A 14,395-nucleotide genomic window follows, 5' to 3' on the forward strand; every position below is an offset into this window, starting at 1 on the left:
TGTCCGAGTTCAGAAGTTGGTTATATCAAGTGAACAGAGACACTCTTTTTTTGTTGTTTTCTGAGCAGCCAACCAGTTCAACCATTTCTAAGGTGTGGGATTTAATCAAGCTCTCTCCAATTATTTATGGTATTTTTTGCTTGGAAACATCAAGACACACTGCAGTAAATGCAAGTTATGGGAAATTTCTACTTTTTAAAATTTAGACTTTTTCTCCAGAAAATATAAATTCTGTGTTGTATGATATATTTTCAAGATGCTCAGAACAAGCTTTCTTGCCTTCATGCTCTTGTTGGCAGGAAACTTAGCACACAAGAAACAGTCTCGCTTTTGTTTCCTATCACATTTAGGAATACAAACAAAATCAAAGGAAATGTAAGAGCCATCAAGCTTTCTTTTCTATGTCACCTCCCAACTTAAGCTAAGTTCTATATGATAGAAACAGATATACGTAAACATAACGTCAAGTATATTACTGCAAATTCTGATGAATGCTATTGTATTATATAACAAGGATGATAATTTAACATAATAGATTCATGCCAACATATCCATGTTGTAAAATGTTAAAAAATATTTTAAAAATTTCACCACAAATTTTTTTGTCCCCACAAAGGTAAGAAAACAAATTTATGTTTGCTCTCACATACATATATAAGTATGTATATAAGAGCAAATATAATATATGAGGTCGACAATTAAGCTTGCAAACTCATCCTAGAAAAAGTGCTACATAGCTCATTACTGAATATCACTGTGGTCACCTTCAGAGTACTCCCATTGAGAAGCTATGCACCAACGCCAGCACCTAGTCCACTCTTCAAAGCAATTTTGGAACTCTTTTTTCTAGAATGGCCATCAGAGCTGTTGTCGTATTACCCTTGATGTCCTGAATGTCATAAAAATGTCTTCCTTTCAATATTTTCTCTATCTTCGGGTAAAGAAAGAGTAGGGAGGATGTTCCAACACAGTTATTTGTTTACTGGCTAAAAACTCTTTCACAGACAGTGCCCTGTGAGCTGGTGCATTGTCGTGATGCAAGAGTCATGAATTGTTGGCAAAAAGTTCAGGTCGTCTAACTTCTTCACGCAGCCTTTTCAGCTCTTCCAAAAAGTAAACTTGGTCAACTGTTTGTCCAGTTGGTACAAATTCATAATGAATAATCCCTCAGATATCAAAAAAGATTAGCAACATCGTTGCAACAAGTTCACGAACCTAATTGTCAGACCTCGTGTGTGTGTGTGTGTGTGTGTGTGTGCATTTGCTCTTACTTCACCTATGGTATGAAGGCTATAAACGACCTTAAGTTAAAAAGTCTTGTTCCAAACTGATCTGAAATACGACCATCTAACTTGTACTGTTGTTATAGGAACTTCATTCATTACAAGTGAGCCTGTGCTGGGTATTGATAAGCATCTTTAGTGATTTGCGTTCTTCTCTTTATCATCCAGTGGTCTAGCATGGTTACCTCCCTTTCCCTTTATCCCACCAAATAGTAAATAACAAATATTATGTTATACATTATTTTTCTCTTTTAGTGGCTAAATATCACCAAGTCCTTAATTTCTCATCATGACAGGTTTCCAGAATCCTTCCTGTACTGGTTTACTTCAAATCCACTCCATATATTCAATAATCTTTCTTAAAGTGTGGCAGCTCAGGAATTAAAAATTGGGAATGGGAGCATATGGAGATAATCTAGACACAAACAAAATCTATGACCCAAGCATCTCAAAATTAAAAAATTTATGAACCACCTAATGGGCATGGTACTTATATTGGTTACCAGTTTCATATAGTTTTAAAAAGACTTATCACAGCTTACTAAAAATACAACATAGTTTTTAAAAAATAATTTTGTTTTATAGCAGTTAAAGAGTTAATACGATGTATGCCCTTCATCCAAGGCAAATTTGGCATGATGATAGCATATTATCAGTCAGGATAGCTTCGGTTATGCTGTGGTACAATAACCCCAATATCTTGGAGGCTTAGAATAACAAGAGTTATTTTAGTTCAGGCTACATGTTAATAACAGATGGGCTAAAGCCTATAGTTCTCATTCTCTCACTCTGTAACGCGAGCTAATTGATCATTTGTAAAAAAAAAAAAAAGCATAGCAAATCATGCACTGACACAAAAGCTCCTATGAGAAAGTTGCACACATCACTTCCTTAGCCAAAGTCACGTTGCCTTAGCCAAAGCAGCTGTCATTATCACATCTAGCTTTATGGAGAATGGAGAAATCCTATTGTAACATGTGCTAAGAAGGCAAAGAGAGCTGGAATAGTTTTCAACAATACTACTGAGTATCACAGAATGATGGATTCCATGTAGAGTTGGTTTATATCCTTATTCTGCAGTTCTATTACATTAGAAATACTAATATACAACATCTAGTGATGGATCAAAGAAGTCCGTTTTTGGTGACTGTGTCATTCGGTTCTGTATTTTTGGTTCAAACATGCATATGACAGTCTTTAACGTGGGAGTAAGTCCTCAGCAGAGTCCACCCTTGGCAGCACTTTGCACACCAGGAAAGCAGGAAGCCTGAATGTTTTGAAAACTTGGAAGATAATGATAGTAAATTGCTAATTCTGTTTATTTTTTCAGTTCAAAAATAATGTACTTGTATTCTGTTGCTGAAATTGGATGTCCTTGTAAAATATGACCACTCATTTACTATTGATTTCTTTCTCTGAGGCACAAAGACTATGAAGTGTCAGGAAAAAGTCCATCTCTTGGCAATAGAGCTATTCAAATAGCAATTCAATTCTCTTAGGAAATTATTTTATCCAAAATCAACATTTTATAATCCTTATATTTCAACCCTTATATTCCCTTATATTTAATGTATATATTAGGGTCATTCAAGCTATTTAATACAGTAATGAACAAAACCTTGAGGAAACTACTTAAAAATCACAGAAATGGTCTTTACTGGGATTATCAGTAGTGTGTGTGTGTGTGTATATATATATATATATATATATATTACTTTAACTTTCATTAAAAAATTTGTGGAACTTTCTCTTGTCAGTCAGTACCTCATTATGGAAAAGCAGCATCATGTGTCAGCCCATTTATCTGCTATGGTCTCTGAAATTACTTACACAGAATAGGTGCCATTTAATTACTACTGAAAATAAGACCTAACTGGAAAATAAGTCCTAGCATGATTTTTCAGGATGACATCCCCTGAACATAAGCCCTAATGCGTCTTTTGGAGCAAAAATTAACATAAGACCCGGTCTTATTTCCGGGGAAACATGGTAGGTCCTTTCAAGGTCTTTCAGCAGTAAACGACAATCAAGGTAAGTAATCCCACTATTACCTGTATTCTGTGAGTAAAGCTGTGTGTGGATTGACATTCAAGTGTAACTTATTAATAGATAAATGCCCTTCTTAGTTGTATGCATAGATGGTCTTGCTTCAGTACTTAACTGAACAAAATTTTTCAGTTTGTCTTATAGATTAAAGAAAAATGATTAAGGAGAGAAAATGTCTAATATCTTTTAATCACCCATTTTCAGTAAAAAAACAAAATAAAATTTCATTAAACTATTTTCCCCACGTGGGTGCTGCACATATGCCAAGAGCTGATTCAGTGGTTTCATCCAAATGTAAAACAAAATATGGAATTGCCTCAACATGTAACAATAACCACTGTTATACTTCTGTAAGGCAATTAACAAAAATGGCAATAGATTGCCCTACTTTCTTTTGGGTTTTAATTCTTGTTGGCAATGGCGTAACCTGTACCTATTTTTGCACTGGCAAATGCAACTAAGAATAATGCCACGCTAGTTCTTGTTCTCTTCCCCAGACCTGTCATGACAAAATTCCTAACTTTCAAATGGAGATTATTAACTAGACGATATTTCTGAGAAACTCAAATAATTTAACCACAGAGACCCTAAGCAATATTATTTGAGTAAGAAACCAAAACTTCAATGGTTTCATGCCAGCATTACAGTCAGTATCCAAGAAATTAGGAGTGAAAAGATTCTTGGATCAACAAAATTTATTTTTCAGATATTCACCATTATACATCAAACTTCCTAGTTACACTTCTCTTTACTGGTCTGAGGATTCACCTCTCTGGCAGCATGCATTCATATTTATATTTTTACTGAAGAACTTTCCACTAGATGGATTCATAATATAATTTTATGATTCAGAATTGTTGTATAAATATTGCTATTTTTACCATTACTTCCCACAGTTAATGTAAAGTGACACAGTAAAAATAATGAAGAAAATTCCAAACTTAACAAATATAAACAATACAACACAACTGGTGTGAAATGTAAGTCAAGAATAGGTGACCAAAATAATTTCTGTACAACAGGCATTACCTTTAACAACAAAATTATTATAAGGACAATACTATTACCATAAAATTAATCTTATTAGTCCAAATTTATAAAATGTAAGATAGATAAATTAGTTCACCATGTTTCCCTCTGACATTGTTGGATTGCCTATAGTTCAGTTATAGATTTCCAAGGACCACAATTGATACACAAACCACACTACCACAGATAGACAGAATTTGTAAGATATAATATAATCATAATTTTTTTTTTTTACATTTTCAAATAATTTTTATTTTTCTGTTAAAGTTGACATACATTATCATATTAGTTTCAGGTGTACAACATAGTGATTAAACATTTATATAACTTACAGAGTGATCACTCCGATAAATCTAGTACCTATCTGACACCATACATAGTCATTACAATATTATTGACTATATTCCCTATGTTATACCCTACATCCCCATAACTATTTTGTAACTACCAATTGTATTTCTTAATCCCTTCCCCTTTTTCATTCATCCCCCAAAACCCCTTTTGTCTGGCAACCCTTAAATGTTCTGTGTATCTGAGTTTGTTTCTGTTTTATTTGTTTATTTTGTTCTTTAGGTACCATATATTAATATAAGTGAAATCACATTGCATCTGTCTTTTTCTGTCTACTTACTCCACTCAACACAATACCCTATAGTTCCATCCATGTTGTTGTAGATAACAAGACTTCATTGTTTTTTTATGGCTGAGTAATATTCCGTGGCATATATGTACCACCTCTTTGTTATCCATCCATTGATAGATACCCATGCTGCCTCCACATGTTGGCTATTGTAAATAATGCTGCCATGAACATATGGATACACATCTCCCTTTGAATTAACATTTTGGGCTTCTGCAAATAAATACTCAGCAGTGGGATCTACCAGGTCTCTTCTTTGTCTCTTGTTTTAAAGTCTATTTTGTCTGGTATAACTATTGCTACGCCAGGTTTTTTTCTTTTTTTTCCATTTTAATGAAATATCTTTTTCCATTCCTTTTCTCTCAGTCTTTGTGTATCTTTCAGTAAAGTGAGTCTCTTACAGGCAACATATTCAAAGATCTTGTTTTCTTACCCATTCAACCACCCTATATCTTTTGATTAGAATATTTAATCCATTTACATTTAAAGTAATTGTTGATAGATATGTAGTTATTGCCGTTTTATTATTAATATTTCTTTTCTTTTTTCTTCTTAAAAATATCCCTTTAACATTTTTTTGTTTTGGCCTCTCAGTTGCAAATCCAGTTTTCTTTTTTTAATTTACTTATTTTTATTTTTCAATTACACTTGACATTCAGTGTTATTTAATATTAGTTTCAGATATACAGCATAGTGGTTAGACATTCATATAATTTATGAAGTGATCCCTGATTACTCTGGTACCAACCTGGTAACACACATAGTTATTACAATATTATTCACTGTGTTCCCCATGCTATATTTACATCCCCATGACTGCTGTAACTACCAATTTGTACTTAATACCTTCACCTTTTTCACCCAGCCCTACCACTCTCATCTGGTAACAATGAGTTTGTTATCTGTATCTAAGAGTCTGTTTCTCTTTTGTTTATTTTGTTCTTTAGATTCCACATATAAGTGAGATCATATTGTATTTGTCTTTCTCTGGCTTATTTCCCTTAGCAGAATACCCTTAGGTCCATCCATTTTGTTGCAAATAGTAAGATTTCATTTTTTATGGCAGAGTAATATTCCATTGTATATATGTATCACCTCTGCTTTATCCAATAGTGCATTGATGGGCATTTAGGCTGCTTCCATATCTTGGACCCACCACAGGCCAAGTTCTGCCACATTCTGTCCTGCCTAGGTCCACCTGGCATGAGCCACAAACCAATCCAGAGATGGCCGCTGCCCACACTGTGACTGGAGGTACCTTGAGATGTCAAGCCACAAACCAAGGTTGGCTGTCACTAGTGGCAGGCTTAGGGCTGCTCAGACAAAGGTCCAGGACATGCCAAAACCAGATGCTGCTTGTTTGGGTTTTGTGAACCTTTGAGAGATTTTAGGAAAGTCCACAGCATGAGTCAAGGCAAGCCATTTATATAGAAAAGCCATTGGAAGCAGCTTGGGTGTACGCAAAATTTGGGTGGGGCATAGTCTCAGAGAATCACTAGGGTGGAGCAACTAGGGTGGAGCAAAGGAAAGGTGACAGCCAGGTTGATTTTATTTATTAAAATAATTCTGTCTGTATGCAGGGAGGGGCAGGGCTCAACAAAGAAATAATGGCTTCTGCCAGCTCCTTTGTCCAGGAGAAGCTGCCCCTCCAGCTCTCTTTCTGAAGCCAGACAATTCAGTTCCTCCCCATATGTCCCTGGCACCTTTTGAGCTGCTGCCCCAGTGATGGATCTCAGAGTATTTGAGTCCGTCAGTGAGTAAGTCTGTGTAGGGACCCTTTAAGAGGAGCATGTAGGAGTGCAGCTGCCCTCTGCTTCACTCAGACACAATCTTTGCTGGTTTTCACAGCCAGAAGTTATGGGGACTTCTCTCCCTGGTACTGAAAACCTGTGCTGGGGAGGAGCTTGGACCCCTCACTCCTCAGGTGGGCACCTCGACAGCTGAAATATCGCTCCTGATTTGTAATGGTCACATGCCAGTGTGGGACGAGCCCCAGGTCTCTGCCCCTCCTACCAGTCTCAAGGTGGCTTCTTCTATATATCTGTAGTTGTAGGACTTTAGTTCAGCTAGACTTCAGGTGATTCTCAATAATGGTTGTTCTGTGGTTTAGTTGTAATTGATTTGGTCCTGAGAGATGAGTGCAGCATTTACCTACTCTGCCATCTTGACTGAAAATCCCTTAATTTCTTTTTCTGATAGTTGGTGTATAAAAACGCAACCAATTTCTGAATATGAAATTTGTGTCCTGCTAGTTTATTGAATTCATTTATCAGTTCTAATATCTTTTTGGTGGAATCTTTGGGGTTCTGTCTATCTAGTATTATGTCATCTGTAAATAATGACAGTTTAACTTCTTCCTTTCCAATCTGGGTGACTTTTATTTCTTTTTCTTGTCTGATTACTATGGCGAGGATTTCCAATTCTATGTTGAATAAAAGTGGTGCAAGTGGACATTCTTTTCTTTATCCTGATCTTAAGGAAAACTCTTAGCTTTTCCCCACTAAGCATGACGTTAGTATGATATATAGCCTTTATTAGGTTGATGTATGTTCCCTCTATTTCCACTTTTCTGAGTTTTTTTTGTTTTTGTTTTAAATCATAAAATGGTGCTGTATTTTGTCAAATGCTTTTTTTTCTTTTTGCAACTATTGATAAGATCATATCATATGATTTTTATCTTTCATTTTGCTTATGTAGTGTATCATATCAATTGATTTGTGGATAATGAACCAATGTTGCATCCCAGTAATAAATCCCACTGGATCATGGTGTATGATCTTTTTAATATATTTTAAAATCTAATTTGCTAATATTTTGTTGAAGATTTTTTTGCATCTATGTTCATCAGGGATATTTGCCTATATTTTTCCTTTTTTGTAATGTCTTTGCCTGGTTTCGGAATCAGGGTAATGGTGGCCTCCTCATAGAATGAGCTTGGGAGACTTCCCTTCTTTTGAATTTTGGAAAAGTTTGAGAGGAATAACTGTTAATTCTTGTTTGAATGTTTAGTAAAATTCACCTGGGAAGCCACCCAGTCCAGGACTTTTGTTTGTTGGGAGCTGGTTGATTACTGATTTGACTTCATTAATAGTAATCAGTTGGTTCAGATTTTCTGTTTCCTCTTGATTCACTCTTGAAATATTGTATGTTTCTTGGAATTTATCCATTTCTTCTAGACTGTCCAATTTGTTGGCATAAAATTGCTCACAGTATTTTCTTGTAATTCTTTGTATTTCTGTGGTGTCTTTTGTCAATTCTCCTCTTTCATTCTTTATTTATTTGGGTCTTCTCTCTTTTTTTCTTGATGAGTCTAGTTAAAGGTTTATCAGTTTTGTTTATCTTTCAAAGAACCATATCTTGGTTTCATTGATCTTTTGTATTGTTTCGGTTAAAACGCTATTTCATTTATTTCCACTCTGATCTTTATTATTTCCTTCCTTCTACTTACTCACTGTCGTCTTTGTTTGCTGTTCTTTTTCTAGTTCCTTTAAGTATAAGGTTAGATTGTTTGAGATTTTCCTTGTTTCTTGAGGTAGGCATGTATTGCTATGAATTTCCCTCTTAGAACTGCTTTTGCTGTATCCCATATATTTTGGGTCATGTTTTCATTTTTATTTGTCTGAAGGTATCCCAGAGAACATGGAGGATAGTTGCCACCTTCTCAGAACCCCAAGATGTGTCCAAGAAATACTGTAGCATTGGGGATAGTTGGGGATAGTTGCCTGGTACCAAAAGTGCCTCCAGTGGTGCTCTAGTTGGGCTGGGTGGGGTCCCAGGGAGTCACTGGAGTGGAAGAGAAACAGAGTTCACCAGGCCAATGTAGTTTCAGATTTAGCTGTGTGGGGGAGGGCTTAACATGGGAAAAATGGTGCTCACCTGTAGACTACATAGGAGGAGGACTCAGCAAAGGACAACAGTGGCTGTCCCTCTAGCCCTAACTCTGAAGCCACATAACTTGATGTATGTCTCTGGCACCTCTGGAGTTGCCATCCCTCCACTGGAGCCCAGGGTGAGTGCCTGTGAGTGAGTGAGTATGTGTGTGGGCCCTTTGAGAGTATATCTAGGTGTCCAGCAGCCTTCATTCTCACCCAATCAGGTAGAATACCTGATGATTTTCACAGTCAGATGTTGTGGGGACTCTTCTTTCCAGCTCTGGAACCCTGGGCTGGGGATCCCAGTGTGGCCCTTGAGCCCCTCACTCCTCCAACATTGAGATTTCCCTCATGATGCTCAACAACCGCAGGTAGGTGTGGAGCCAGCCTGTTTCATCGTCTCCACCCTTCCTGTCAGTCTCCACGTGGCCTCTTCTTTATATCCTTAGTTGTAGGAGTTCTATTCAGCTAGTCTTCAGATGGTTATCCAGGTTGACTGTTCTATAATTTAGTTGTAATTTTAATGTGGTCATGTGAGGCAGTAAGCATAGCATTTACCTACTCGGCCACCTTGCCCAGAACCCATAATTTCTATAAATGTCTTCATGTTTATTTTCTTTTTTACTCTCATTCTCTGTTTTCTAAAAAAACTGTTTAAAGATAAAGGCCTGAGTGTTTGTTTGAACAGATATCTATACCACATTTACATCTCCAGAACCAACCTTTCCCCAAGCTACAGACTCTGGTGCCTATTAGATATCTCTACTTGGATGTCTGGAAAACATCATCGATTTACTATATCCCCAACAGAACTCTTATATAGTCTTTTCCAAACCTGATCCCTACTAAAGAGTTCCGTCTCATTATATCACTATTCATCCAGTTGTTCAAGCCCAAACTAAGAATCGATTGAGATGTCTCTCTGTCATCCTTATAGCCAATACATCAATAATTCCTGCTGACTTTACTCTCAAAAACTACATGTCGAATCTGACAACTTCCTACTACTGGCACTGTTGCCACCACCTTCATCCATGTTGGCATCATCTTATCTCTCACCTGATCTACTCATTATTTGCTTTATTACTGGACTTTCTTGTTTCTACTCTTGTACACACACTTGTATTTTCACAGCAGTCAGAGAGACCTTTAAATCTAATCCAGTCAGGTTAAAACTCTCCAAGGGCTTCTTATCATGTGTAGAATGAAATCCAAAGTTCTTACCAAAGTCTATGAGGCCTTATGTGATGTGCTCTCTGGCTGCCTCTAGGCATTCTACCTTGCTTATATCACTACAGACATTCTGCCTTTTGGGATGTCCCTTCCTTGGACTAAGATCATTCCTGCCTCTGGGTTTTTGCATTGTGATTTCCTCTGCCTGAAATGCTATGCTATACCTCATTTTTTGTGACTAGTTCCATTACTTCAAGTAGGTTATTTTCTTGTCACCCTAACTTAATAGTGCCTTACTCCCACTCCCCTAATCCTGCTTTATTTATCTCCATAGTTTTGTCACTCTCTGACATTGTATTGTGTATTTGTTTAACATCATTTTCACACTGGAATATAAATTCCATGAAGGTAAAGTTTTTGCATTGATCACAAGCCAAATTCCCAGTGAGCAAAGGAATATATTTGATGCGCCCTATTTTTTAGTTGGTTCTATGGAAACTAGAAGAAATGATAGAATGCCTAAAAATGAAAAGTCGGTCACCAAATCTCAGGGGAGTAGCACACTGTGAAGGAAGAAAGGGTGTATAGGAGATTTAACCTTGGTCTACAAAATGAATACAGGCGTTTAACCAAGAGGTGTCTCATGGGGTTTCCATATTTCTTAAACCTTTCCACTGAGCAGCCACCGGCTGAGAATTCACACACTTGGAGAAATTTCCTTGCAGCCTTTGGTCAAATTCATAAGTTAAAACTTGGAGATACAATTTTGGTTATTTACTCAAGCTGTATTCATTGTAAGCAAAAACGAAATAGTCAGCAAATTCACCTGGTAAAGATTTAGCATAAGTAGCTAAATCAAATCTCAGCAAACTCCAAATTGTAACTGCACTGGGTAGGCTACAGTTTAAATTTGTGGTAAGAGAGGTTTTGTGTGTCTCTCCACCTTAATCACCTGGGTCTTGCCCACCTAGTAACTACTCATAAACTAGCATAATTGAGGGAAAGGAGTGTATATTAGCCACAAGTAGAGTTGCAACGAGGGAGGTCGATGCAAGCATTCCTCAAGAAGCAGACACCCTCTGCTACAACAACCTTTCCCGGTAGTCATTGGGTTCAACTCTTAGGGGAGGATGACAGTAGGTAATTAATTACTGGGAGCTTCTGGCAAGGCAGATATGTCCTATGGTTCTAATTAATGAATTATTACTTAGTACCTGATAGGAAAGGAAGGATGAGCTTATTATTTTATTCAAAAACAGCATAACATATATCTCTCAAGAGAACTCTCTCGTAACCAATTCAATTCATTAGTTGGCAAGTCAATTCCATCGCAAGTCAATACAAATTTCAAACAGTCATTACTGTACACTTGTTTCACCTTCAGTATCTTAACATCATTAGAAAGGAAAGCACTACAAAGATTGGTGAGATGGTCATATCAGCCTGTTCAGAGATTTTCCATTATTGCACTAGACAGTAAATTTTGAATAACTATAACAATAGTCAGTATGAGGTTACTCTTTCAGATTTAGTAAAATCTGAAAGATTGAGTCGAATGTTCTTTTCAGAAAATCTAAGCCCTCATTAATTCTGACTATTTCTAACTGAATATCCAGGTGACCATGTGATCACAAATAGTTTAGACTACAGGTAATAGTTACCTTCTGAGGCAGTTACTTCATTGGTACCATAAGATCAACATTTGGTTTATATGAATGTATAAATCTTGACTGGATCTAATTTAAGAATGTAGCAGACTAAATTATATTTTATCATCTGTCCAAGAAGCTAAAAAGAGAAATCTAAGATGTAATTCCAATCTTAACTATTTCAACTGTTTGTGAGGAAAAGACATGTTTTCTATTCAGGAGACATGTGGCTGAACATAATTATTAGAATCTTAGTGTCATACCTCTCGGATAGCAGTACAAAACTCACTCTGAAGCACTTTTTTAAGGGACTGTAGCTTGTGCACTGGTACTTCTCCAGATTCCTGTAGTTTTTCCAGTAATTCAATTGCTCTGGCAACATCTAAATGAATTGAGAGAGAGAGAGAGAGAGATTTAGAGTAAATTGTGTCTCAGCAGCAAAGTACCATCACTCCAATTGAATGGTGACAATAAAAAGTGGAATTAATTGCAAAATCAGAACTTACAATTCATAGCTTATTGATCTCATCTTTTGTAAAAGGTCATTTTAATCTGGTCCACATAATTTATCACTGAATACATCTTTGATGTCATTTCATGTATCTTATTTCCATTATACAAATCAGTTTGAATATTCTTTCAGAAAAAAAAATGCAGGAAACATGTCTTTTATTTATTCTGGTATCCAATAACCAAATGCATCTTGTAAATTTTACCTCTGAGATTTTTTTTTTCAGTGTGACTTTTCCTTAATCATACCACATTTATCACATCTGCCATTTTCCATTTATTAGCATAATGATTTGGTTATATGCATGTACATCCCTTCCACTTATCTATAAACTCCTAAGAGGGTAAGAACCTATCTGGTTTGGTACCATTACATCCCCAGAGTCTGGTATAATACAGTTAATAAATATTGATGAATTAATTAATGACTTGGCTCTCGCTATTTAACTGCCATTGCCTGGTGCCAGGCCCTCATCATCATCTTTCCTCTGTCCAACTGGAATCGTTTCTTCTCCTCCAGCCTCTTCATGAGGTCCATAAATATATCTTCCTAAAATTAAAATCTAATCTTGTACCAACCTACCAGCTTCTAGGACAGTACCAAGCAAAAGAATTTTCAGTAACAATTAATTTAAATGCTTCTCTTTCACTTGACAACACAAAGGTTACACTTGACAGCATCAAAGGCTCATGTGTCAAGAAACGTAGCCTTTTATAGCCATAGCTTTAAAATTCCCAGGTTGGTTTTGTATTGCCAAGAGAAAAATGATATGATGAAAGGCTGTTTTAAAAATACTTATGGTGATCTCTTCTACCTTCGTTGCTGTAGTCAATAACTCACTGAAAAGTCACTTAGGCATTTACATATGTATAGAAGAGAGGTTTTCAATTCCTAAGTGATCAGCTCCAGAAAGGATTCCATATCTACTCCCCCAGATTATAAATTCATCCCAGATTATAAATTCATCCATCCATACATATATACATTCGTCCACTAATCTGTGTTCCTATCAGACCTGGCACTAAGGTTAACAAGAAGAGTAAGATAAACTTCCTTTTTGAACTCACAAGCAAATGAGAAAGGAATATAATACCATATACCATATTTCCCTGAAAATAAGACCAGGTCTTATATTAATTTTTGCTCCAAAAGATGCATTAGGGCTTATGTTCAGGGGATGTCATCCTGAAAAATCATGCTAGGGCTTATTTTCCGGTTAGGTCTTAGTTTTGGGGAAACACAGTAGCTACCTAAAGTAAAATTGTTACCACCTCAGAATTCAGGTGAGATTGGCATAGGTGCATATATCTAACCAAAGAAAATAACCAATAAGTGATATAAATGAAGATTTTCCTTTGAAGTATTCCCAATTGATTGTAAATTATGGCCTAAAAAAGCATGAATCAATATGACGTTGCCAGTTCCAAAAGTTTGTCTTATTGTTCGTAAACAGGAAGTCAACATAGTTAATTGGACAATAACAGCGATATCCACAATCAACAAGGTACCAAGCTAAGAATTTTATGATTTCTAGCTGCACAAAAGACCGTACGTAGACGTCCACAGGTACATGAAATTCTCAACATATTTAAAAATGAGCTCATTTTTTTTTAATCCTGAAACTAGCTCTTCTCTTCCTATATTCCATATTTCCATTAATAGCATCCCCACCTAGCCTGTCTTCCAAGTTAGGTCATGGCATCATCTTTCACATTCACTCCCACAGGTAGTTAGTCAGCAAGTGCTGTAGATTCTACATCTCAAAATGCCTTTTGAATGGCGCCCCTATGTTTCATTGCTTCAGGGAAACCTTTATTATTTTTCATCCATAGCTGGAACACCTCCTAACTGTTGGTTTTTTCTCTCTCCTTTTCTTTTCTTTTCCTTTCCTTTCTTTTCTTTTCTTTCATTTCCTTTTCTTTCTTTCTTTATTAAATTCAGTGGAGGGACATAAGTTAGTAAAATTACATAGGTTTCAAATGTACATTTCTCTACTATATCACCTATATATTGCATTGTATGTTCACCACCCAGAATCAGTTCTCCTTCCATCACCATATATTTGACCCCCTTTACCATCTTCTACCACACCCCCTCCTCCTTTACCTTCTAGTAACCACTAAACTGTTGTCTGTGTCTAAGAGTTTTGTTTGTTTATTTGTTTGTCTTGTTCATTTGTTGCTAACTATTCT

General features: G+C 36.3%; 1 protein-coding gene across 2 annotated transcripts in view; it reads right to left on the bottom strand.

Moving 5' to 3' along the window:
• The window catches only part of LIN7A (lin-7 homolog A, crumbs cell polarity complex component), a 144,432-nt gene that overhangs the window by 84,699 nt on the left and 45,338 nt on the right, over positions 1 to 14,395 (bottom strand). For both annotated transcript variants that reach the window (XM_033118335.1, XM_033118336.1), the window contains exon 2: positions 11,956 to 12,074. In XM_033118335.1, the coding sequence (XP_032974226.1) occupies positions 11,956 to 12,074 (119 nt within the window). The remainder of the gene's footprint in view (positions 1 to 11,955; positions 12,075 to 14,395) is intronic.

Source organism: Rhinolophus ferrumequinum, chromosome 10 (assembly GCF_004115265.2).
Source record: "Rhinolophus ferrumequinum isolate MPI-CBG mRhiFer1 chromosome 10, mRhiFer1_v1.p, whole genome shotgun sequence".
NCBI lineage: Eukaryota > Metazoa > Chordata > Mammalia > Chiroptera > Rhinolophidae > Rhinolophus > Rhinolophus ferrumequinum.